At 36.6% G+C, this 24,168-nt stretch overlaps 5 protein-coding genes across 6 annotated transcripts; 1 reads left to right on the forward strand and 4 right to left on the reverse strand.

The window, feature by feature from the left end:
* Positions 1-2,908: 2,908 nt before the first annotated feature.
* LOC121787492 (E3 ubiquitin-protein ligase RNF144A-like) lies at positions 2,909-5,190 on the forward strand. The gene is made up of 2 exons (XM_042186225.1): positions 2,909-3,808; positions 4,631-5,190. Exons 1-2 carry the CDS (start codon positions 3,171-3,173, stop codon positions 4,812-4,814), a joined length of 822 nt encoding a protein of 273 aa, XP_042042159.1. The 5' UTR covers positions 2,909-3,170; the 3' UTR covers positions 4,815-5,190.
* Positions 5,191-5,921: 731 nt separating this feature from the next.
* LOC121787491 (DNA replication licensing factor MCM4-like) lies at positions 5,922-11,313 on the reverse strand. The gene is made up of 18 exons (XM_042186224.1): positions 11,156-11,313; positions 10,269-10,901; positions 10,043-10,171; positions 9,862-9,943; positions 9,567-9,699; positions 9,409-9,480; positions 9,133-9,258; positions 8,938-9,051; positions 8,639-8,851; positions 8,457-8,555; positions 7,984-8,144; positions 7,632-7,728; positions 7,386-7,547; positions 7,182-7,262; positions 7,027-7,105; positions 6,712-6,848; positions 6,554-6,613; positions 5,922-6,253 (listed from the first exon to the last, which is right to left on the reverse strand). Exons 1-18 carry the CDS (start codon positions 11,190-11,192, stop codon positions 6,179-6,181), a joined length of 2,490 nt encoding a protein of 829 aa, XP_042042158.1. The 5' UTR covers positions 11,193-11,313; the 3' UTR covers positions 5,922-6,178.
* A 1,706-nt stretch (positions 11,314-13,019) lies between these two features.
* On the reverse strand, positions 13,020-15,165 carry LOC121786113 (mitochondrial import inner membrane translocase subunit TIM14-1-like). The gene is made up of 3 exons (XM_042184648.1): positions 15,048-15,165; positions 14,215-14,393; positions 13,020-13,382 (listed from the first exon to the last, which is right to left on the reverse strand). Exons 1-3 carry the CDS (start codon positions 15,048-15,050, stop codon positions 13,223-13,225), a joined length of 342 nt encoding a protein of 113 aa, XP_042040582.1. The 5' UTR covers positions 15,051-15,165; the 3' UTR covers positions 13,020-13,222.
* Positions 15,166-16,411: 1,246 nt separating this feature from the next.
* On the reverse strand, positions 16,412-19,237 carry LOC121785787. The gene is made up of 6 exons (XM_042184227.1): positions 18,989-19,237; positions 18,551-18,611; positions 17,834-17,947; positions 17,630-17,728; positions 16,999-17,124; positions 16,412-16,738 (listed from the first exon to the last, which is right to left on the reverse strand). Exons 1-6 carry the CDS (start codon positions 19,103-19,105, stop codon positions 16,593-16,595), a joined length of 663 nt encoding a protein of 220 aa, XP_042040161.1. The 5' UTR covers positions 19,106-19,237; the 3' UTR covers positions 16,412-16,592.
* A 449-nt stretch (positions 19,238-19,686) lies between these two features.
* LOC121788076 (protein IQ-DOMAIN 1-like) lies at positions 19,687-23,308 on the reverse strand. 2 transcript variants are annotated; one of them, XM_042186946.1, is made up of 6 exons: positions 23,128-23,308; positions 22,623-22,709; positions 22,177-22,497; positions 21,121-21,342; positions 20,795-20,914; positions 19,687-20,675 (listed from the first exon to the last, which is right to left on the reverse strand). In XM_042186946.1, the coding sequence occupies exons 2-6, from the start codon at positions 22,677-22,679 to the stop codon at positions 19,995-19,997; spliced, it is 1,401 nt and encodes a 466-aa protein (XP_042042880.1). In that variant the 5' UTR covers positions 22,680-22,709; positions 23,128-23,308; the 3' UTR covers positions 19,687-19,994. The 2 variants fall into 2 exon arrangements, with proteins under 2 accessions (XP_042042880.1, XP_042042881.1); XM_042186947.1 differs by having other exon boundaries at positions 23,101-23,308.
* Between the last annotated feature and the right edge of the window lie 860 nt (positions 23,309-24,168).

Below are 24,168 nucleotides of genomic sequence, written 5' to 3' on the forward strand. Positions count from 1 at the left end.
ATGCGCTCAAAATCAAGTGAATGGTAGTATGCGTGTTCATCGCTGTGGGCGCCATAAATTGTTGGTCTTGAGGAGTTTCTCATACTAAACTTTTGGTTATATTTTCACTTATTAGAACTCTTAATTGATTTTAAAATATGGATATTGTTATACTTATAATAATGATGTTAATTATAACTTGTGAGGCCCAGTGTACGGATTATATTTAATACGACCAAAAACATTAATAATATTTATAAATGAGGGTATAAATAAGCATATGCATTCTTTTCTCATAGTATAATTAACTTTTAGAAAGGAGAAATAAATATTGATACAAACAAGTCATAACCTTCCATAAATATAAAAAGTAAAATAAGACTAACAAGACACGCCACTAGATTCTTAAGTGACAAATGGAAAATAGTAGTAGTAATGACTAAATTATAGGCTGAGTGATATCATAGTAAAGGATGTGACAGCCCACGTATTTTTCTGATAAATACTATACCTACAATTTATAGTAGATCTCTATTTTTTTCCCATATGCATTAAATTTCAATTCTAATTCCTGATATATACATTTATTTTTGTATGAATGTTTTAGGTAATTGTGATTTTTGAAGGTATTGATCAAATTGGGAGTCATAAGAAATTAATATCCATGTTCAAGAGGTCAGAATAGATAAGATCGTCTATTTATTTTTCTAAAATAGTACCATTATTCTTGTCTCATTGATGTGAAAAATCTAATTTTATCATCTTTTATTTTTTTTGAGATCACACACTAGTGTCCCTTAGAGATGCTCCCTTAGTCACTTATTAGAGCATCTCTAAGGGAGAAATGTATATTGAGAAGACATATTTCTCATTTACCTTCTCAAAAAGGTTATTATACCTTCTTAAAAAGTAATGGACTCCAAGGAAATAAGGTAAATTAAAAAGACAAACAAAATAACTAACTTTTTACTTTTTCTATCAAGAAAACGTAAAGATATCTTCTCAAAATGAAAGAAGATATAATACCTCCTCAAATACCTTTCCATTGGAGCATGAAATTTTATGAAGAAGAGATAAATATGGTAGTTATTTTTCTTTACCTCTCCATTTACCCTCTCCCTTGGAGATGCTATTACGGAGTATTATTCTTAATTTTAAATCGGTCGTATCATTTCCAACTAACTAAAGTACTTTAGCTCTACATTGACAAACAAACTAATCATTTTGTCATATGTAAACATGCTAATTTTGTGAAAAGAAGAAAATAAATGATACTACTACTGATTTACATCTTTATTTAATAATACTAGTAATTTAATAGAGATATTATAAGATCTTAAATATACTGATAAATTTTCCGAATCCCAGCTCCCAAACACTTACAAATAAAAGGGATAATAGTGGCGCATGAGTTGACATTTATCTCTTGAATTAAGATTCTAGTGTATCCCGATGCAATTCAAGAGATGATTCATGGAAGCAGTTTGCAGCGTCTTGGAGCAACATTCGATTCGAAAATAGGACGAAGACCTTTAACATCAGCTTTATAAAGCTCTAAGTTCAAATCAAAATAACGTTCGATTAAGAAAGAAGGTGAAAACCATATGCATCAATAAAATTAGATATTTTTAGGCTTTAGCAATTACTCTTAAAATGCGATATTTACATTAAAAAGCGTAGAAAATAACAATGATATTTATTGTTTAAAAAATCCTAAGAAAATTGTTAATTAAAGTTGGAAGAAAAAACAAGTAAATAGAAAATAATGACTTTGGGTAAAACAGAAGTACTCATGGCTTATTGGGCACGTCACCGCTGCCGCAAGATTTCATGGAAAAAGACAGGAAACAATATATATGCTTCCACAACTTTTAATAGCTTTATTAATATTTTAGCTAATAAAGTTTTAAAAGTTCGAAATTGGATTGATTTAGGAAAGTTGGTGTGTTTATGGGAATTACATTTTCCTACAATTAGTAAAAAAGAAAGAATCACTACATTTAACTTTAATCTTTAAATCAATATATTGTTTTACTCCCTCAGTCCCTCTGTAGTAGAGGCGTTTCTTTTCGGCACGAAATTTAAGAAATTGTATTAAAAATGAGTTAAGTGAATAAAGAATAAAGTAGGAAAGGAAAAAGGTGGAGATATGAAGAGAGAATAAAGTAAGATAAAGTAAAAGTAAGAGAGAAGAAAAGCTGGTGCTTTTTACTGAAATAGGAAATGACTCAGCTATTATGGGACAATCAAAAAAGGAATACGACTCAGCTATCGAGGGACGGATGAGGGAGTACTTCTTTTCGTCAAGAGAATTGAAATAATGGAAATTTCTCTCTATCAATGTTTATTAACCTCCACACAATTATTAAAATAGTTGTTCTCTGACTAATATTAGGTCGGCTCAGAGTTCGAATCATTTCAAATACATATTACACATGCAAACAATCTAAATATCAAAGCCTTGAGGAATAACAAGCTAAATAAAATGTACTCGATTTTATAAAAGTGTGCTAAATTTGCTATTTTCGTTTATCCCATAAGAATAAGAATAAGAATAAGAATAAGAATAAGAATAAGAATAAGAATAAGAATGGGCTCATTCCTTTTTTTGAAACTATCCATTATTCTTGTACTTCATGTTTTCAATTTATTTACCACAAAACCAAACATCCTATTTCTCAGCTGTTGAAGTTTAACAATAGCATTATTTTCCTGATTTTCAATATTATTTTTACGACAGTTAAAATTCATGAATAGGAATTAGAGCGGTAGAACTAATAATATCCAAATTCAGTCCAACCCAAAAGAACAAGTTGTAATTTGAAAGCGAAACATGCAATCCAATTCCAATCAGATTCAGACCTAACGATTCTCATTTAACAAAGCATCCGCATATTATAGGAGTACTAGACTAGTATACAAAATTCGATTCCAAACAAAAAGAATGCATCATCGTACATGGAGTACTATAAACAATCCGATTCAAAACAAAATCCATTTACCCACACATCCAGTCCTGTTTGGAGTTGGACAAGAAACACAAAATCAACTGTATTGAAGGGAAATTGTAAAAAGAAAAGCCGAAAAAGGCAAAATCAGAAGAAAACCATTATCTTATAAACATCTCTGTGAGCTCCTCACACATGGCTGCAGCAGTTACACTTACACCACCCTTAAAACCCTAACGAAAAATGGGAAACACTCTGCAAAAGCTCCCCCAATCCTCGCAGCCGCAGGAGTTACAGCTCCAGAATCAAAATGCTCATGCAAAACCGCCTCAATTGGAAGAAGAATTAGAAGCGGAATTCACCTGCGAAATCTGCATCGAGCCGGCGTCGGAGAGGTTCCGCAACGGCGGGAGGTGCTCGCACCCCTTCTGCACCGAGTGCGCGGTCAAGTACATCCGCGCGAAGCTCGACGACGGCGCGGCGGGGGAGATCGTGTGCCCTGCGATCGGGTGCGGCGAGGCGCTGGAGCCGGCGGCGTGGGTAGGGAAGGAGCTGTTCGTGCGGTGGTGTGACGCGCTGTGCGAGGCGGCGATTATGGGGGAGGAGAGGTGCTACTGCCCGTACAGGAGCTGCAACGTGCTGATCGTGAACGAGTGCGGCGGAATTGTGCGGAAATCGAGGTGCCCTAACTGCAGGAGGTCCTTCTGCTTCGAGTGCAAGAGAGTTTGGCACGCGGGGTTTGGCTGCGAGGAGAGCGCCGAGGCTAGGGATCGGAACGATTTGGCATTTGGGAGGCTCGTGGAGCAGAATAAGTGGAGGAGGTGCCCTCGCTGTAGGCATTTCGTCGAATTGGTTGAAGGTTGCAGGATCGTCAAATGCAGGTACTCTTTTTTCTTTTTTTTACTGTTTTGTTTTTTTGGGGAGGGGCGAAGAGGGGAGAAATGATCTTGTGAAGAATTCGAATTACATTTTTGTTTGATCACGTTGATTCTAGTTTCAATTTTTGAGGTATGAATAGAGTGATTGCGATTGATCAAATGAAACGTAGTTTTGGATTTCGATCGAATTTGAGTGAATTTGTTTCCAAATTTTGTTGTTTGTTGATGAGTTGTGCACGAAACAATGATTTTGAGATGAACTCTCCTGTAAGTTAAAGAAACTACTACTCCACTACTTAATCTTTTTTGGAATTTGGAGACTTGTGCTTCCGTCAACTGCATTTTCCTCGTATCAAATTCAAAACTGAGTCGAAAATTGATGTTTTTTTCAAGAAAACGTAGGTAAATTGTGGGATTGTAAACAAGATGTAGAAGTGATCATTGTTTCTGATGCTTCAATTATTCCTTGGGCTGAGTTCTTGCCTAATATTCAAACTTTAGTCAAAAATTGATGTTTTTGCAAGAAAACGTAGGTAGATTGTGGGCTTGTAAACAAGATGGAGAAGTGATTATTGTTTGTGATGCTTCAATCATTCCTTGGGCTCGAGTTCTTGCCTAATATTCAAAATTTAGTCGAAAATTGATGTTTTTTCAAGAAAAGCATAGGAAGATTGTAGGCTTGTAAACAAAATACTATTGTTTGTGATCCTTCAACCATCCCCTGAGCTCGAGTTCTTGCCTCCTATTGATGATTGTCAAGTAAATGTAGGTATATTGTAAGCTTTGCAAGCAAAATGGAGAAGTGACAATTTTATTGTGGTGCAGATGTGGGATTAGCTTCTGCTACAAGTGTGGGAAGCAGGTTCACCAGCACTGGTGTCACTGCGACCGGACCTCGCTCTGCTGCGAATGGTGCTTCAGAGTTTCCATACTCGTCATTTTCATCATCTTCGCCTTCTTCCTCTTATCCTGGGAGACTCGAACCCACAAGATAACTCCTACTACATGATATATTACTTGCTACCAAGGTGACATTTTGTACAGCTTTATTCCATGAATATTGATATAATATGGTGAAATTAACCAAAACCCATTTCAAATATCTCCCTTTCTTCTGCTCCAACTTGAATCTGCTACAAATTGCCATGCTTTCTTTTTAAGTGATGTGAATTTGGCTTCCCAGCAAATTCCAAGGTCATCCCAAGGAGGGGTAGTTTCGTCATTTTAAGTGGTTTGGGGGATTATTATGGAGATGGGCCATTTTAATTATGTAGTGTAGGTAAAATTTCGATTTAACTCTGGGAGTTACATTGGATGTTATCAGTTTTATCACTATATGTACACGAATATATATTTCTTGACTAGAATGTCCTCCATTGACTTTATGAGAGTGATTAGCATTTACTATACCAATGAATTTCCAACTTGCTTTTAAATTGATGTCATTGATGCTTATTCATAATTAGGTAATTGTTGGGAGTACATAATTTAAAAACTGAGTAAATGAACTTTAAATAAAGAAAACTTCACCTATGCTGGCCCAATTATGCAGTTAATACACATGTAAACAAAAAAATTAAAATTAATATCAATAATGAGCAAAAAATTGTGTAAAACCAATGAAGAGCTTGGGCAAAACTTAGGAGAATTATTCTTGACTCGAATAAATTGTGATTTTTGACCTTAAAATAAAGTGGATGAACTTGCAATCTTATGTTGACTTGAGGATTTAGAATAAAGAGCCAAATATTATTTCACACACACACCCCAGCATACAGGTTGATATTGCTTTCAATATTAAATTTTGGCCCATTTTAAAGAGCTAGACTGCTAGAGTACTTTTTAATATTTGACTCATTGTATCTAATAAATTACAAGTGTTTTTTTAAAGTTCACATGAATTACAAAGAGTTGGCCGATCTACACTGGGTTCGGGTCAAAATAATACGAGGATACAATACGAGGTTAAACGGGAAAGAAATCAATCAATCATATTCTAACTCGGTCTTCTAAGCAATCATAATTAAAAAGAAAAGAAAAAAACAATTTAGGCCACAATTAAAATATTTTTACAACTCCAATATAATATATCAGTTTATCCACTTAAAGCATCATCTTCCAAACAATATTTTTCAAATATTCATTAAAATTCATGCGAGAAAATGATTAACATTCAGTTAATATAAAGAGATTAATTTTGGTGATCTCTTCCTCGGGTTTTTTGTAACTAAAACATCAGTAAATAGTGATTACTGACCACATCGTCTCTCAATTAGGAACTCAAAAACATTTTTAAAAACAAAGCTAACAATCTGCAAAAAAACTTAAATAGGAGTAGAATTTACATAAGAATAAGAGCAGTGAACTAACTTTCTAAATTCTCTTAACAGAGTCACCGTGAACAGCAAGGAAGCCTTCAGCTGAAAGAGTCGACAAAGCAGTTCGAAGCTGCCAAAAAAACACAAAATGTTAAAACCCTAAACCCTTTCAAATAAGCCATGATTGAATATACTCCCTCGTTCCATAAAATAGCTAACTTAAAACGTAACGGGTTTTAATACGCAATTGATAGAGAGAGAGAGAGAGAGAGAGAATATAGTAGTAGTGTTAGTGATTGTGATGTCCCCGTTATTAGTAGTGTTTAGTTGTTCAAACTTTTCTTATTAAGGGATAGACCGAAATGCCAAAACTAATCTATTTTATGGGAGAAAGGAGTAATATAGATGAGAGAGAGAGAGAGAGACTCACATCACTAAGATGCACCTCAGCACCACCACCAAGATTCTGCTTCTTCAACTCTTCAAGTAACTGCACATTACAATTCTCACAAAAATCAGCCAACGCCATCTAATGATCTCATCTGTAACTTCAAGAAGTATTTGATTTAACTGTGAAATGTTACAAACCTCCATCACGCGAGCTGCCGACCCTCCGATTGTCAACTTGTCCATGATGAGGCTGCGAGTGGCCGACACCAGATTCTCCCGCCTCATTCTTTCACTTGCGGATACCCCCGTCGTGATCAGGTCCATATCGATGGTTCCTGTTCACATATACAACTAATGCCTCAATACTCTACATGTAATGAATCTTAATCGAATCCAACTACATTAGTGTTGATTTCTTCATTTAAAACAAGTCAGCCTTTGATCGAATAGCCGTGTGAGATGGGGGGAGAGGGAAAGAATATGAAGAATCAAAATTGGGACTACAAGTATTACCTGTTGAATGGTCTGTTGCAGATTGCTGCATTGCCACCTCGAGAAGCCTAAAAGCCTCTATTACATCTGACTTATTGACCTGCAAGTTCAAGTGCATAATCTTGGTAAATAATCAAGCACTTGAAGTTCGAATTACTGGAGAGAGCTTGACCAACCACTTCTGAGAAACGAATCCGGGCCAAGCCCTCACTAAGGCGTATCAAACTTTCAATTTGCCTTGGGGTCGCAGTTATGACCTGTAGTCATAAAATTTAAAACATTGAATCCTCGAGCTAGATTCTCAATATCCCTTAACATCAGGAAGCAAATAACCGTCCTAATTAGCTATAGATCTTGAAAAAGATAATGCAGTATATGACCTTTTTGCTGCTTCCTGGGAAATTTCCTCGTTTTCTCATCTCCACATACCCCCTTGTCAACTCCTCTGCAGCTTCATCTGATAATTCTGGGTGTATATGTTTTCGTGCATAGTTTATGTAAGCAGTCAAAGTCGGCAGGTCAATGACATCAAGCTGAGAGCTCTGAGAATGAAAGGCAAAACCAAAACAGATAAATGAGTCTCCAGCAAAATATACAGTAAAATGAAAGTGAGAGAAGGTACAAACATTAGGATTTTCAAAGTGTAATGCCACAATGTGCTTCGCCAGACGTCTATCTGTCTCCTCATCAGCTTTGTCAAGAATTAAATAGATCAAATCAAACCTGGAAAATGAATCCAAGTGTGACGTAGATCGTTTTAGTATTAATATAAGCTATCATCCAAAATCTACGGATATAACACCAAAACTAATATCATTCCACATATCCCCATATATCTCACGAATTCTGAAAATGAAAGTAACTACTAAAAAGAGATTATCGAGTCTTGTGCTACTGAAATAGTTAGAATTTGTTTCCAGGACTTCATAAATAGTAACCTTGAAATACAACTGTATGTCACATGTACTAAACCCTTACCTGGACATTAATGTTGGAGGGAGGTGGATATTTTCAATCACTGACAAGCGAGGGTTATACCGCGAACCAATTGGGTTGGCGCAAGCGAGCACTGAAGTTCTTGCGTTTAGGGAAGCAATTATTCCTGCCTTTGCAATTGAAACAGTTTGCTGCTCCATTACCTGATGGAAAAAGCTTTAGTGAGTTCATATACCCTCCTAATTTACCTTAAGTAAATATCATCTACACCTAATATGCTTAAACCTCTTATCTTAATTGTGCCAGTAGTTAGGGAAAGTGGTCTAATTGAGTTTGGTAAAAATATTAGGAAATAGGCGGTAAGGTCATGCAATTTATTTTGGTTACATCAGCAACATCAGTAACATTGTACAAGACTACACGCATAAAAACCAGATTATAGGTCCATATTGAACTATTATTGTTGTAGACTTTCTAAGTATGAACGCAATAAAAAAAGTGTACTTGATTCACACCTCATGTAACATGCTTCTAGCATTGTCAGACATTTTGTCGAATTCATCAATACAACAGATGCCTCTATCACTCAGAACCAAGGCTCCACTCTCCAGGACCTACAAAATCACATTTCGGGTGAAGTTCAATTCTTCCAGAGTTAGTTAATGAATATTGGTAATAGTTCTTGAAATTTACTTACAGTTTCACCAGTCTCAGGATCCTTGGCCACATAAGCAGTTAGCCCCACAGCAGAACTTCCTCTCCCACTAGTGTATATACCACGAGGAGAGAGCTTATGAATGTACTGGAGAAGCTGCGATTTACTGGTTCCAGGATCCCCAACAAGGAGAATATTTATATCACCTCTGAAGCTAGCACCAGATGGCAGCTTCAATGCATTCCCTCCAAAAAGCTGATGAGCCCCAGAAAAATTGAGAAATACAAATATTGATAAACAACAAATTAATCACAAGACTATGTGTTGCTGTAATAATGCACCTGGCAAAGAAGGCCTCTCTTTACGTCATCCAACTCCCATATGTTTGGTGCCAAAGACCTAGTCAACCTCTCATATATATCAGGCTGTTTTGATAGTTCTTTTAATTGTTCCACCTGCAATATTCCATATAATATTATCCTCAAGAGAAGGAAGATATTAACTCTTTATTGTAAGTAAGGCGTTATTTAAAGTACACTAATTTCAGATTTCTGAGTTGAATCATCGTCCCCTGTGCTTGCTTCATTTTCAGTTTCCATTGGATCTTGTACATCCATTCTTGACTTATCCGTCGTCTTTAGATGAAGACAATCAATGTAAGTCTGAAACAAAAGAACTCATTATTAACATGAAACATTGTATACACAAAAGTGACAATATTATAAATAATAGCATACACAAGAGATACAAAAGTGCATAAAAGTGACAATATTATAAATAATAGCATACACAAGAGATACAAAAGTGCATACCTTGAAGATTGACTTCACAGTCCTCTGTGTCTGACCAACTCTGACACTCATAGCCCTGTATATTCCCGTAACCTGACAGCAAAATAGCACCTCATGTCAGATTATATGATGCGATAATATAATATCGACATTGAGAACATAATTACATGCGACCTCACCTCTACCCTGTCGCCGGGCTTGCCAGCATCAACCAACTTGTCGTGCATTAACAATGTCACAGTGTGTGGTGTTCCTCCATCCGGGATGTCATCTGGCGTCTCTTGGACTCTCACTACTTGCTTATCAGCAAATCTTCGTTTGATACATGCAAGCAAAAAAGAGGTCGGTAAGGTAGAAAAGTAGATTACAAACATCCAAGTAAGATAATGTTGAGCTTCAACAATTTTAACCTGCTGGTGATTTCAATAATATTTTATCAACCAATCAGTAGTAGCAAATAAATTTGATACACACCTGCACCTATTGTGAACAAGGGTCATGGAGTTCCTAGAGAGACATTCTTGCTTCGCACAAACTGTTGGCTCATTGATTCTTCCTGATAGATTCGAAATGTTAGAAAGTGAAAATCCAATAAGTCTACACAAATCGAAATCACACGTCGTATGAAAAGTGAAAGGCCTAATCAAGCAATTACCTCTTTCAACAACAACTGGGTCAGAGTAATACCCACAGACCAAGCATCTAAAAACGGCTTCTCTGATTTCCGGTATAACGGAGCTACAACGAATAATCATCCCTTTCAACGAAATCATCTTTTCAACATCTGACAAGAAGACCAAATAAATAAAGTCAATGCTAATTGATCACCTGTAATGAAAGGTAAAAAAACATTAAGAGAAGATACAGATGCCTAAACTGACCAGAGGGGTTAAGATGTCTCATTGAAATTGAACTCTTAAGATTAAATATCCTGGCTTGTATGTGCTTCTCAAATAAAGGATTGATTCTCCCGACCATATCCATCAACACCATATCAAATATAGCCAACACCTCAAGAGGATACCTAACCATTTTAGTATACAGGTCACTGTCGTAATCATACACATCGTGTGCATCAACATCGAGCGAATCACCTTCCATTTCAATTACATGATTAATCATTCTCATGTATTTCCCCTCAATTTGTTGAGGATCTTCCCTGAAATGCCTCAAGAACCTCAAAATCGCCGCATTAACATCTTGCACACTGATATTTGTGCCCCAAACGTACACTACCGGAGCATCATCCTCATTCCCTTCGCCAACATCAGAAGACGGCGGCACGTCATCCGTCGAGGTCGGGGTGGCCGAGGACCTCCTAGCTCGGCCACGGCGTCGAGCGTTGCTAGAGGGCGTTGGAGTTGCCTGGGGTGTTCTTGCGCGTGAACCTGTCGGCATCGGCGACGGCGTAGCGTAGCTGGACTGACGGCCGCGTTTCCGGCGCGGGCGGTCTCCGGGAGACGACACAGTGTTGCTGACTGGACTCGTCGGCCAACCATCCGGAGACGATTGACCTGTAGTTAAACCAATTATCGCCCAATTTTAGGAAAAATCGTATTCCACGGATTAACGGTGGCGAAACCCTAACTCCGCCATTAGTAAAACTGAGCTTAACAGCGCGTGAATCAAAGTAAAACAGACATCTAAAACAGGTTTAACTCTACAGATCTCAGCAAATTTCAACAGATTAACCTCACAGATTTCAACAGATTTAAACAAAATTGCATGTAGAATACGGGGAGTTGTACATTAACGATTGAAAACATACCGTCGCGCGTGTTGACAGGAGAAGAATCGGAAGCCATGACCTTCAGCGTGGCAACGAGTGCCTGCTATGGTGATACAGATGCTGAGAGATAGAGAGGCAGTGAGTGAAGGGAGAGAGGGAAAGTAGTGCCTAATTGTTTGCAGCAAATTGGCGGGAAATAGTAGATGGCAACTGTTCATTTGGCGCCAAGTGAGAAGGGGGCGTGGCGTTTGGGCTTTTTGTTGGGCTTCATATTTATGATAGGGGTAAATTCCATACAATAAGCCCATTAATTAACAACTAATAAAAAATAAAATAAATACATGATTTTTCTGCAAGGCCCTCCCGACGGTACAGGGGTCTGTCGCCCCCTAAATCCGCCACAAATAATTAGCAATTGGCAGTTTTGTTTTTTCATTTAAAATTAAAAAAAATGATTAAATGATAGTACAAATTAAAATAAAATGCAATTGGAATTAAATAAACTTATTTTTTTTCAAAACTCAAAATTTAAGTGTGGGAATTGGGATAACTTAAACAAATAATATGTTCAATCAGCACATAAAACAATATACTAGTAGTCGTATATCTTGGTGGTAGAAGTGGTTTCAAACCCATGATCACCAACATTATTATTCTGCTTTTTTTGTACTCATTTAAATTTATTTTACATTTTTAAAATTTTTAAGTTTCGACCTCTGCTGCGAATGCTCTACCTCAGCTGATAATAAGAGCATCCGCTGTCCCCCCACCGTCCCTTAAACTACTATTTGAGGGCCCCACTGTACTTTATTCCTCCATCCCTTAACTAAGGGACTGAACCTGCAACGCTCCGTCCCTTATTCCGTCCCTTAAATTACTATTCATTCAATTTCATTTTTTATTTTTTTTCCAACACAATTCAATTAAAACAAACACACTTCATTAAAATTAAAATAACATTACAACATAAAATAAAAATACAACTTAAAATTTAAAAAAAAAACAAAATTAAAATCTTTTAAAAATAAAAATGACATAATTTAAAATACAATTTTATATGGACATCCTTGAATGTTTTATGTTTCACTTTCGATGGGGGACAAAATCATTCTTGGATGTCTCTATAAAAGAGAAACAACCAAGAATGACTTTGTCCCACATCGAAAGTGAAACATAAACATTCAAGGTTGTCTCCATAAAAGAGAAGCAACCAAGAATGACTTTGTCGCACATCGAGAGTGAAACATAAAACATTTAAGGTTGTCTCTATAAAAGAGAAGCAACCAAGAATGACTTTGTCTCACATCGAAAGTGAAACATAAAACATTTAATGTTGTCTCTATAAAAGAGAAGCAACCAAGAATGACATTGTCCCACATCGAAAGTGGAACATAAAACATTCAAGGTTGTCTCTATAAAAAAGAAGCAACCATGAATGACTTTGTCCCACATCGAAAGTGGAACATAAAACATTCAAAGTTGTCTTTATAAAAGAGAAGCAACCAAGAATGAGTTTCATAAATTCGCAAGCCCATCAAATATATGTGGGCTATTACGAATTTCTTGTATTTATTTATTTGTAAAAATTGTTTTTAAATATAAAAACAATTTTTATAAATAAAAAGTATTTTTTTTAAATTCAATTTTAAAAAAAATTATTTATTGCGTCAGCACGTGACGACGCCCACTCGCGGGGGCGAGTGGGCGTCACGAACGACGCTAGGTCGCGCCACGTCACCTAGGCGCGTGGCGAGACGGCCCGTCGCTTGTCTCGGAGACACGGGACGCGGGACGGGGCGAGGGACGGCGAGCTGCAACGCGTCGCGCGACGGACCCGTCTCTCCGGGACGGGTCGCGGGACGCCGGCGCTACGCGTAGTGGATGCTCTAAGTAGAAAACCAACTAGGCAATTCTTCACTAATACATATCTGAGCTTAGAAATCATAGTACAAGGTTCAATGTCTTCAATGCAGTCGGTACTGCTCAAAGCATATCAAAGCTCTCAAAGAATATTTTTCTTTGTGTAATCAAATTGAGGAACATCTTCCGTTGATGATCAAGTTTGGAGGGCAGGCACGAAACTTTGCCGGAGCCACAGGGAAAAGATTAAAAGGCTGAGTCGCCACCGCTCTTAGACTTCCCAAGCAATATGTCTTTAGCTTCATTGATCTTAGAAGCAAGATAATGGCTACCGCCTGCATCTGGATGATTTGCGACCATCACCTTCCTGTGTGCTTCCCTTACCTTATCTGGCTGAGTGCTTTCCCTAATCAAGAAAATTACCAAGTTAACACCATAAAATATTGCACGGAATCCCGGTAGGAATATGTTAAACAGAAAACAGACAGACAGAACTTTTACATGATAGATTACGCATTCACACTGACTGGGTAAAAGATGACAACCATGATCATGATAATTACTACTCTTATATGCATATCAATAAGAATAAAAGCATATCAGGGTACCCGGTATCAACTTAAGTCATCCCAGATCATGAAATGGTGTAAATAGCATATTTGAATTGTCAATAATGGAGAAACTAGTACCCCATAAAAACTGAACTAGAATAAAGGACTACCAACATTAGAGTTATTCAGTCACTACCAACTTGCAGACTCTAGCTTAACTGATTATTGGAGCTCACCGCTCTTCGATGAACTACATATACGATCACTTGTTTAAAGTAGCTCAGGACAAAAGAGAGATATACTGATTCATAGAATGAACAAGCCAGACCCAAATTCAAGAAAAAAAAGTCAAGAAAAGGTCGACAATGACCAGCTTATTATGACCTGGTTATATTCTGCCCAATTCTTACCACAGAACTTGCATATGAACAAAACCATTTTGAGAGGATACTAAAGTATTACTACATAAAGACTTGATCGCCACATCAAGCTTGAATAGGCTTAACCCTATTCAGTTTCAAAAGATTAACATCCTTATGAGAATCTATGATACGTTGCTGTGTAAGACTATATCCACAAAATTACTACTTTTGCGTTACAGAAAAGAACAGCACAAGAAAAGACAGCATCAAAGTTCTGTTACATAATATTCACTCCGCAATCAAAAGAAGGAAAGTGTAGATTTACCTGACTCCAAGAATAAGTGATGCCTCCCGGCGAGTCATTTTTGGTTGGAAGCCTCCCTCGTAGAATTTACGCATTCTGGCAGTCGGTGGCCTTGCTTTGAATGCTTGCCATGCCTGAATACTATATTTACCTGCTAGAGCAGCAGTCGCAACAGCAATTCCCGCTATGAGTGGTGAGCTCTGTATAAGTCATCACTCATCAGATTTCAGTTTCCGATCGGATTGGTAATGATTAATGAATACAGAACAAACATAAAAATCAGCAAGCTATGAACAATAACCATCAAAAAATATAAAATCGCAATTGTGGCATCATGCTGCTGCTATACGCGAAAATTGACAACTTCTAATAGGCTAAGTATTTTTTATTCTGAATACAAAAAAATGTTGTTATTGTAGTTCACATAACATCAGACTGGAAATAGAAGCAATGTCTACATTATCCATTTAAGAAGGGAACAGAACTAATTTCCTGCACAGAATTCTTGGTGGTATGCTTTCAAATCACAAACTTTGTTACAATTAGGTATTTTACCTTTCTTTTGCTACTCTTCTTAATAATACACCTAACTAGAAATCTTACATTTATAGTTTGAATGAAATATAATAGAAATCATGATAACAACGAACGCAATTTTTATTCAATTTCCAGAACGAAGGAGAGCAGCTAAAAAATAACTTTACGAGCTAAATTTATCGGCGGGAATCAAATAAATTATTAAAACCAAAGAAACAATAATGCGATAAAAGGCATAAGATTTTCGAAGAAGAGCCACACTTCATCATTTCACGTTCTTTAATCTAAAAATACAAAAACAAATAAGAAGCGCTCACCATTTCTGATTTTAACACGGCCTCAGAGATGAAAAATATGGGAATTCAACATTCAAAAATATTTCTGAAAGAATTAGGGTTCTTTAATTGTGATTGGGAATGAGGTCGGAAATGGTCGAATTACTGAAGTCCTAAATTATATTGTCACGCGAGATGCACGTGACTTTTTAGATTATTACTGGAGCATTTTTTGTTTTTTTCTGTGTTTTGTTTAAAATTTAAATTTCTCTTAAAAAATACATTAATCTTTGATTCTAAAAAAATAATTTCTTACATATGAACAAACAGGCAGTGATAAATACAAATTCTTCTACAAACTCCAAACTATGATCTGCTTCGTTAGAAAATGTCAATAGATGGCAAAATAACAGCAACAAAAAATGTCAACACAATATCAACACAGTTTATCCGTTGATACTGTGTTGACATCTTCTAACAGTTGAGATCATAGTTTGAAGTTTGTACTATATTTAGAATTTACATTTGATCACGTTCGGTACAAATAATATATACGGAGTAGGAGTACATAACTACATATATATGGATTATTCTTAAATTACAACTTTGAAATTCGATCCAACCAGTACATTTTAACCCAAGTTTTTAGTATAAATGACAAATTTCATATACTTGTGTTCGTTGTTTACTTACTAGCACACGTTAAAGTCCGGTCGACTACATGCCAATTATACTAGGAAAAAAAATAGCTTGTTTATTGTACTCCATCCGTCCCGCACTACTCGCACTTATTTCCTTTTTGGGCGTCCCAAGTTACTTGCACTCTTTCCATTTTTAGTAAAAAATTTCACCTACAGCCATCATTTTTTACTTTCCTATACACTCATTCCTTAATCTCCGAGCCGAAAAGGAAATGAGCGAGTAGCCCGGGACGGAGGGAGTAATTAATAGTGCAATAGCATGTAAATCACAAGTAGCCGACAAACGATTTAATGTAGCATACACATGTAGGTTTGTGTTAAAATAGCAACACCATTTATGATGATTATCTTTGATTTTATATCGCAGATTGCTTGAAATCATATGTCTTGTTGTTTGCCTATGTATCGCAGAATGCTTGCCTATATATCGTAGATTGCTTGCCCAGATTGTCATTTTAACTATGATGTCATGTTTTGATTTCGTATCTCATATTTCTTGAGACCATATACCGAATTATTTGTCTATGTATCACATATTGCTTGCATATGTATTGCAGATTGCTTGTTACTTGTTGTCACGTTGTCACTTTAAGATTGGTGTCACCCTAACGCACCCCTACATATATATATATATACATTTATAAACACATAAATAAACAGATAAACACACACAAGCACATATAAAAACACAAACACACAAGGGAGTAATGTAAGCTGAAAATTGAAAAACGAGGCATTTGAGCCAAATACAATCGTTAATCAAACTTATTCAATGATTATCACAACATAGATATATGTATGCTATAAACTTTATCTGAATGCTGCCACCAAATTATTAATCTCATAAGCCATTAACAAACAGTACAAATTCTTGTCATTACATATTTCAAGATGAAGTTTCATAGTTGAGATCCTCAAATAGAGCCAGCAAATTCGTCTTGTATTCTTCGACTTCCTTGTACTCGCTGGAATCCGGGGTGCCCTTGATCACAGGTATAGCTCCAGCTTTATGTATAGCATCCACTGCTCCTTCTGCCGAAGCTATACAGTGTCAGGAATAGGAGCAATATGACATTTACGAAGCAACAAATTGGTAAGACAAATGTTTTTATTCAACTCAAAGAAAGAAAGAATTTACAATGTTATCTCCTGTGAGAAGTAATTGACTGTTCTTGTGCAGTATATGAGGAGAAGGACACTGATATTTTAACAGGCTAATTTGGACTCGAATACAATTAGGCGTTCCTGAACACGATCATACTAAAAGAAGCAAACAATATTGTACAGCTGACCTGACTTTGAGATGGCAACAAGAGCTTTCAGAGCTAGCCTTCGTGTGCGGTCATCTTTAGCACCTGCTAACATATCCACGAGCAACTGAGCTCCGCCTAATTCAACTATTTTCATTCTTCTTTTATCTGGTAACGAAAAGAGCATTATAAGCATGCATCCAAGATATCACAACAACGTTACTTCATGTATCAGACAGATTGTAATAGAAGTCATCAGCACCCTTAAATCAGAACATGCTACTCCGGAGTTACATGAGCTCTGTAAAAAGTCAAGCATACACACATTTTTGTCAGTGTCTTATTTTCAATTGTAGCTTTACTTGTTTTACTGTAACCTATTTTTCCTACTTTCACTTGTCTCCTTTTGTAAGGTTGCTTATGTACCTATCTTGTTATTCTTGTACAAAATGGCTGGCTAAAACCTAATACATTGGGTCATATGATTCATAGAAGCAAGTGAGCATACTTCAATCAGGATTTAAGAGGAAGAACTGCTGATATTGAAATAAGTACTGACAACTCAATCCCGACGAGATCTTGTAACTCACACAACAGAAGGTTTTGCATTCATTTGACAAATCATAGAAGGATCAAACATGGTATTTATTGCGCCTTAAAGTTTAAGTATTACCATCTATTGAAAACCGTGCTAATCTGGATGCCCCCATTCTTTTGAATAAAGGATCCTTCACTTGTAAAAGTTTGACAGACTGCTGCATCACATTTTCTCCTACAGAAGTCCAATATCATAAACATCTGAGTCTTGAATTTTGATTTCTGATTCAAAGGGCTGAAAAACTACATTTGATATCACTATCCTTTTCAGTAGACATACCCATGTAGGGGAATAAGTGGTAGCCGATGACAGTTGCAGTTCCAGCAAAAAATAGCTTCAATAGCCACCCGATTTTTCTTTCTGCATCCTGTTCTAGTGTTTTCTCATCTAGTACTGTAGAAAGTTGATTTGGTATCAGAATATAAATTGAAATACAGAAATCTAATGAACTAACATATGATCTTTTGTATGGCCAAAAATATGAATATGTCTCACAGACTCACACTTAAATGAGGAGCTCAGAAGAACATACACATACCTCCCACTCCAACCATCGCCCCCACCGCACCAGATATACACACGCCCACACACATACAAATGCACATACCCCCTGCTTCTCGAACTCCAGAATATACATTGAAATGCAGATATATAAATGAACATACTATCTTTTGTATTGCTAAAAATATGAACAGGCCTCACACTTGAATGCGGAGCTCAGAAGAACATACAAACACCTCCAGCCCCAGCCATCTATACCCAACCGCGCCATACCGACCAGATATACACACCCCCAGATACATACAAATACACACACCACAAAAAATACCTAGCACATACTAATTCTCTTTAGCTTATCAATCCATGTAAGTGTGTCTACAGCCCTGTTGATCATACAAGAGGAAGAGTACAACATTTGCTCAATTTACATTAGTTTAATCACCATTGAGAACTATAGATACAGAAGAACAAATGCAATAAGGAGACATCATCTACCTCTTTTATAGGCTGATGAAAAATTCCGAGTCTGTATCACTGCATTCCTTCTGCATAAATGCTGCATTTTCATTGAACAACAATATAATAAGAGGGAAAAAAATATAAATAACAATAATAGTAAGAAATAAAGTAACTTCATTCCTCCAAATTCCACAAACTGATGAGTTTATTCAAATGATCCAGTTCCAGTATAACAGATACTGAAATGAGAAAAGAATCAAGCTTTTTCACACTCAATAGAGGAAATGCAGCTAATTTACGGCCAAAATGTAAACATTAATCCGAAGAAGCAAAAACAGTACGATTCCCGAGCTTGAAGAGCATTTCGATTCATCAATTGACTAATCCAATCCTCGATTAAGCTAAGGCAATCTCAGAACACTTCAACTATCAAAATACACACACATACAGAGGATAATTAAGCGGTACAAGTACCTTCTGTCCAAAATCTGTTTGTGTGTTTCCCTTTTGCAATAATGAAAACCCGCGCTGCGTGGATTTGGGGCAGCTGGCGATTGCTGTGGAGTAAAACAGCCTAACAAATCGATTCATGATGGCTAGCTTCGAACAGATGTTAATGGTGGCGAACAGCTTCACTCACCATTTCCGATTTCGACACGAATTCAAAGCTTCATCTTTCTCAATTCTTCTTCTCACTTTGGAAAACTCTGATATAAACCTTGTTTCCGCCTTTTTGTCATTTATTTTTAAATTAAATAATAAAGAAAATGGTTTATAAAATAAGTAATTTAGTCAAATTTATAAAAATCACAAACTTTGACCTTCTCAATAATATCCCACGATTTATAATTTATTTTATTATATTTTTCAAAAAAAATATCAATAATTATTTCATATTTATCCTGGCCTCAAGCGGATTACCAAATGAACTGCGCTTCATAGTCCACAATTTAGAATTCCAGCCAACGAAATTACAAATCGGAATATGCATGTGTTGTCAAAATTATAATTTAATTAAATAGTCAATCTATCAAAATATATTTGAATCATAATTTTTTGCTAAAATCTGGTATTTCAGTATTGCCACTTCAGTTTCAATTTTGCCGAAATTCTAAATCGTGAAAAATCAGCTAGAAGGTCTAAGACTAGTCATACATTTTATGAAGAAGATATAGAAAAAGGCAGCACCACCATTAATACAATATCACATGTATAATGCAATTATACATTAAATAGAATAAAATTTTAATATAACACATATTCCTAATTTTTTTGTAATCCTTTGTGGCTCCCAAACGAGACAAACCTAACAATAGTATAACACAAAATAAATTTGTTGAAGACTGGATTCTAGATCAAGTCCTCAAATACAATAAATAAACAACAATTTAATATCAATGCAGCATCAATAATCAAATAAATTTGCTAAAATCTGGTATTTCAGCTTTGCCATAGCATCCTTTAAAGTGATCAGTTAAACTCATCCTCCATTGGCATTATAGTTCACTAAGGTGCTTGTGTCGACCTTTGGAGGGCCCGAATGTCGCCTAGCCCGGCCCGGGGAAGGTGGAAAAGAAAGCCGTTTCTTAGGAAAAGCAGTTGTTTCTTTCTCCACCATGCTGCCATTTTCCATCCCCGATGGACTTTGAGACTTCAACCTGGCCTTCGCAGAGCGAGTTGGTGTCATGTAACTCGGAATGGATGGAGAGCTATCCAAGCTCTCGTCGTCTCTAACTGAACCGGCTATGCTATGCCTCCTCCTGTTCCTCTCTGATTGAACGCTGAACACACTCCCCGAGTCATCATCTTGGCTCATCATGCTCACCTTTGGGCTGGCGTTTCTCAGTTTTCGTGCAGCCAAAGAAGGTGCAGCCCTCGGAGAGGGAAGGTGGGTTTGAGATGGCTTCTGACTAGCTGCTGGAGATGGATTATCTGAGTTTAGCTGATGGCGGGCGAAGGCCTTTGTGATTTCTCCTGCAGCAGTGACAGTGGTGGAGCCTTTGATGGATGAACGATCACTGTTGAGATCTTTCCCTGCTGTGCTTTTCATATCAAGAGGAGTAGCAGCCATCCATCGTTCCAGCCAGCTCCAGCCCCAGTGAGGATTTGTTGGGTCCATGAACAATAAGTTGTTCAATTTTGATGATTTCTTCCACGTTTGCTATTTTAAGGGACATTTCATCAAGTTAATGCTGGATTTTTCTCACAGATGCCAACTTTCATAAAATGAAGGTAATTAGTAATTTTTTTTTTAATCTAGATTGCCATGTATAAAAGTACCTGGTGAGTGTAAGAATAAGCAAGAGCTCTTTCGCGTCTCATTGCTGCTTCGTATTTTTGGAGCAGGCTCGCCTCAGTTTCCTCTTTCGTTTGTGGACTATCATCCCATTCCTCCGTCATCTGCACCACCATTGAAGAGACTTTTGGTCACATGGATACAGAAACCTCAATGAAAATTCGGAAGAAGTAATCAAAGAACGCACATTACTCGTGTAAGCTAGATGATCTCTAACTAAGCTACTAGTCACATTTACAAGGATCAGGCTATCAGATATCAACATATGCTGTTTCCACAAAGACATAAGTGCATCAGTGAAAGAACTCACTTTCAAGCTATCCAGCTCTTTTACACGTCTCTGCAAGAGCTGTCTCTGCATTGCCCTGCTTTCATCCAACATTATGGTTCTTCTTGATTGGATCTGAGATTGCAAGTGAGATAGAGTCTGCAAACATTTCAGAGTGTTTGATGTCTGGCTTTCTGCTGCTGGCCCGTCAACAAGTGACTTCAGTCTGACTAACCCTCTCAAAGCTCGTAATGCCCTCCTCGCCTAAAATGTAAGAACAGTTAGTGGTTATAGAGCTATGCAAGTACAGCCAATGAGGCCATGAAAAAGATCCACAAGTCACAGTTATTGCCTCATCACTAAAATCTTCATCTCACCGAAATGCTTTGACTGAATATAACCATATCAGACAGTAATTTAGCTAGTTAAATTATGTATCAGCTGCAAACTAACAGAACTAACCAGATTCAGATTGAAGCCAAACAAATAAGCACGGATATGATCATATCCATGATTCACCTTCAGCAATCAAAACAGTCAAATGTTGAAAAAAGGACTCAACAACTCAATTTGACCTCAAGTACAATTGGTAGAAACATTCCTTAAATATTGAAGGTCAAATCAATCACTATCTTAGCAAGTTATTGATGAAGTAAAAAACAACTCAATTTGACCTCAAGTACATAGATAGAAACATTCCTTAAATATTGAAGTTCAATCAATCACTATCTTATCAAGTCATTGATGAAGTAAAAAAACAGGCCAAATTTGCATTGCAGTATACCATATCTGCAGCTGCATATCGCAGTAATATCTGATCATATCACATAAATAGCTTAGCTAGTTAAAACATGTTTCAGGTACAATCTAACAGAGCTAACCAGATTCATATTGAAGCCAGCAAATAAGAATGATCATACCCAGAATTCACCTTCAGCAATCTAAACAGTTAAATCTTGAAAAAGGGCTATCAACAGCTCAATTAAACCTCAAGTACATACGTACAAACTTTCCTTAAATATTGAAGTTCAAATCAATCACTATCTTATCAAGTCATCGATGAAGTAAAAGACATGGCAAATTTGCATTGCAGCATACCAGGTAACCACGGAATGCTGTCTGAATTTTGAGTGCTGCAACTTCCTCCTGGTGTTTTTCAGAAACTCGAGTCACTGTTGGCAGTGGAACAACCTCTGGAGTAGCCTCCTCAGAAGCTATTTCCTCTTCAGAAGCTATAGCTGCAGAAACTGCAATGGAGTGAGCATGCTTTGTCTGCTCATTCTCCACCTCTGTTGGCCTCATGTTTATCAGTTGTGGAGGAGGATGAGAATTAGGAGCCTCAAAAGGCTCCGGATTTGGTACATCAGAAACTGATGGCAGTTCATTCACAATTAATATCTTCTTCGATTTGCTTGATCTCTGGAATCATGAACCACAGCAAAAATCAGAGGCATCATCAATCCATCATCAGCCGATCATCAAATTTTAGCAAACGATCAAACCATAATCTCATCATTCGAGCCAATCTTGGCTTCTTTCTTTACCTTGGAACGCAGGCATAGAGCCTTCTTGACTGATGAAAACCAACCTCCTTTCGCCATCCTCCTATCACTCCTCAATGATCCCAAAATCTACCAAGCAAAGAAATCATTTTCAGGACTCAATTCGCCCCAAAAAATCCTAAACATCATAATTCACAGTCACAAACATAAAGTCAACATGAGCATGATTTCAAATCACTTCCTGAAAATGAGAAAATGCAAACCACTACCAAATGATCAAATATGCAAAAAAATCAAATTTCACCTAAATCAGATATGAACACAGCATGTTAAGTACTAACAGATATCAAGTGTAAGCATCTAGATTCCACATTGTCATCTCCACATACAACTTACTCCATTTCTACCGACTTCGCCAATTCGAAGCAACATGTGATGAACACACAAATGCGAAAGAAATCGAACATACACATAACAAGAGAAATCATCCACATCAGTTAATTTCAACCAATAATCTTACTTCAATTGTGGTTGCCAATCAAATCACCTGCAATGCGAAGCTTGTCAGATCTCAGATACTTACAGTCTCCTCACGATTGAGTCCATTAAGGTCCACTTCTCAAACACAAAATTTGAAAACACAAAAGGAAAGATTTCTAGATTCAGTTTGAGGAGTTTGGGATGAGAGAGAGAGAGTGACAGAGCAGATCTTGCCAATTCAACGAACAAGTGCAACGGAAATAAGAATTCACAGCTGCAATACTGTTTATCCACTGTGGGACCCACCCACGATTTTTTCTTCTTTTTTTAATTGCTCACCAAAATATCCGTAACGTATTAATCCCAAGTTTAAAATAATACTCCCTCCGTCCCGCACTACTCGCACGTTTCCTTTTCGGCACGGAGATTAAGGAATGAGTGTATAGCAAAGTCAAATATTACGGCTGTAGGTGAAAATTTTTACTAAAAATGGAAAGAGTGCAAATAACTTGGGACGCGATAATTTTTCGAATGACTATTCCAAATCAAATGGGTATTAATTCAATGTTTTTCACAATAATAATATACAAAACGCAAAACCGTACTAATTAAATAATTATATTTTAGAATTTTGAGAGTGAGGAAAAGCTAAGTTGAGAATAAGAATCCTATGGGCTATGTTGCATTAGTTTAGTTGTTTTTAAATTGTTAGTAGTAGTACTACTTTGTTTGTTTTATTAATACTCTACAAAATACAAGAATTTAAATTTTCTAACTTAGATATTTTTCATGAAAGAATTTTGGCCAACCAATTGGGGCCACATGTTATCATAATTTAGCCCAATCTAAAAAAAGTGTTTAGTAAATACTTTGCAATTATTCATTATGTAATTATGAGAGCATGTTCTAAACTTTCTCGAAGTGATATGCTTAACATTAACTACAATTGATTATTAGTATTCCTTTAAATTTTACAGGTATGTAATATTATAGCATAATAATCACAGTTCAAATAATGATGATAAATTTGTAATTTTGATTAATGAAACATGAAAAATCAATTGACGATTTATAGAACTATTTACATGTATTAATATATTGAACAAAT

This window comes from Salvia splendens, chromosome 22 (assembly GCF_004379255.2).
Source record: "Salvia splendens isolate huo1 chromosome 22, SspV2, whole genome shotgun sequence".
Taxonomy (NCBI): Eukaryota; Viridiplantae; Streptophyta; class Magnoliopsida; order Lamiales; family Lamiaceae; genus Salvia; species Salvia splendens.

What these genes read in the sequence shown, in the direction of transcription:
- LOC121787492 (XM_042186225.1), top strand. Translation starts at nt 3,171, where the DNA reads ATGGGAAACACTCTGCAAAAGCTCCCCCAATCCTCGCAGCCGCAGGAG. An exon ending in TGCAGGATCGTCAAATGCAG is followed by an intron (nt 3,809 to 4,630) that starts GTACTCTTTTTT and finishes ATTGTGGTGCAG; the next exon opens with ATGTGGGATTAGCTTCTGCT.
- LOC121786113 (XM_042184648.1), bottom strand. An exon ending in TCACTTATTCTTGGAGTCAG is followed by an intron (nt 13,383 to 14,214) that starts GTAAATCTACAC and finishes TTTCTTGATTAG; the next exon opens with GGAAAGCACTCAGCCAGATA.
- LOC121788076 (XM_042186946.1), bottom strand. Translation starts at nt 22,679, where the DNA reads ATGGCGAAAGGAGGTTGGTTTTCATCAGTCAAGAAGGCTCTATGCCTG. An exon ending in CTCTATGCCTGCGTTCCAAG is followed by an intron (nt 22,498 to 22,622) that starts GTAAAGAAAGAA and finishes TCATGATTCCAG; the next exon opens with AGATCAAGCAAATCGAAGAA. An exon ending in CTTATTCTTACACTCACCAG is followed by an intron (nt 20,676 to 20,794) that starts GTACTTTTATAC and finishes CCCTTAAAATAG; the next exon opens with CAAACGTGGAAGAAATCATC.
- LOC121785787 (XM_042184227.1), bottom strand. Translation starts at nt 19,105, where the DNA reads ATGAATCGATTTGTTAGGCTGTTTTACTCCACAGCAATCGCCAGCTGC. An exon ending in CCACTTATTCCCCTACATGG is followed by an intron (nt 17,729 to 17,833) that starts GTATGTCTACTG and finishes GGACTTCTGTAG; the next exon opens with GAGAAAATGTGATGCAGCAG. An exon ending in AGCACGGTTTTCAATAGATG is followed by an intron (nt 17,125 to 17,629) that starts GTAATACTTAAA and finishes TTTCGTTACCAG; the next exon opens with ATAAAAGAAGAATGAAAATA.
- LOC121787491 (XM_042186224.1), bottom strand. Translation starts at nt 11,192, where the DNA reads ATGGCTTCCGATTCTTCTCCTGTCAACACGCGCGACG. An exon ending in GAGACATCTTAACCCCTCTG is followed by an intron (nt 10,172 to 10,268) that starts GTCAGTTTAGGC and finishes TCTTCTTGTCAG; the next exon opens with ATGTTGAAAAGATGATTTCG. An exon ending in AGAGAGGCCTTCTTTGCCAG is followed by an intron (nt 8,852 to 8,937) that starts GTGCATTATTAC and finishes GGGGCTCATCAG; the next exon opens with CTTTTTGGAGGGAATGCATT.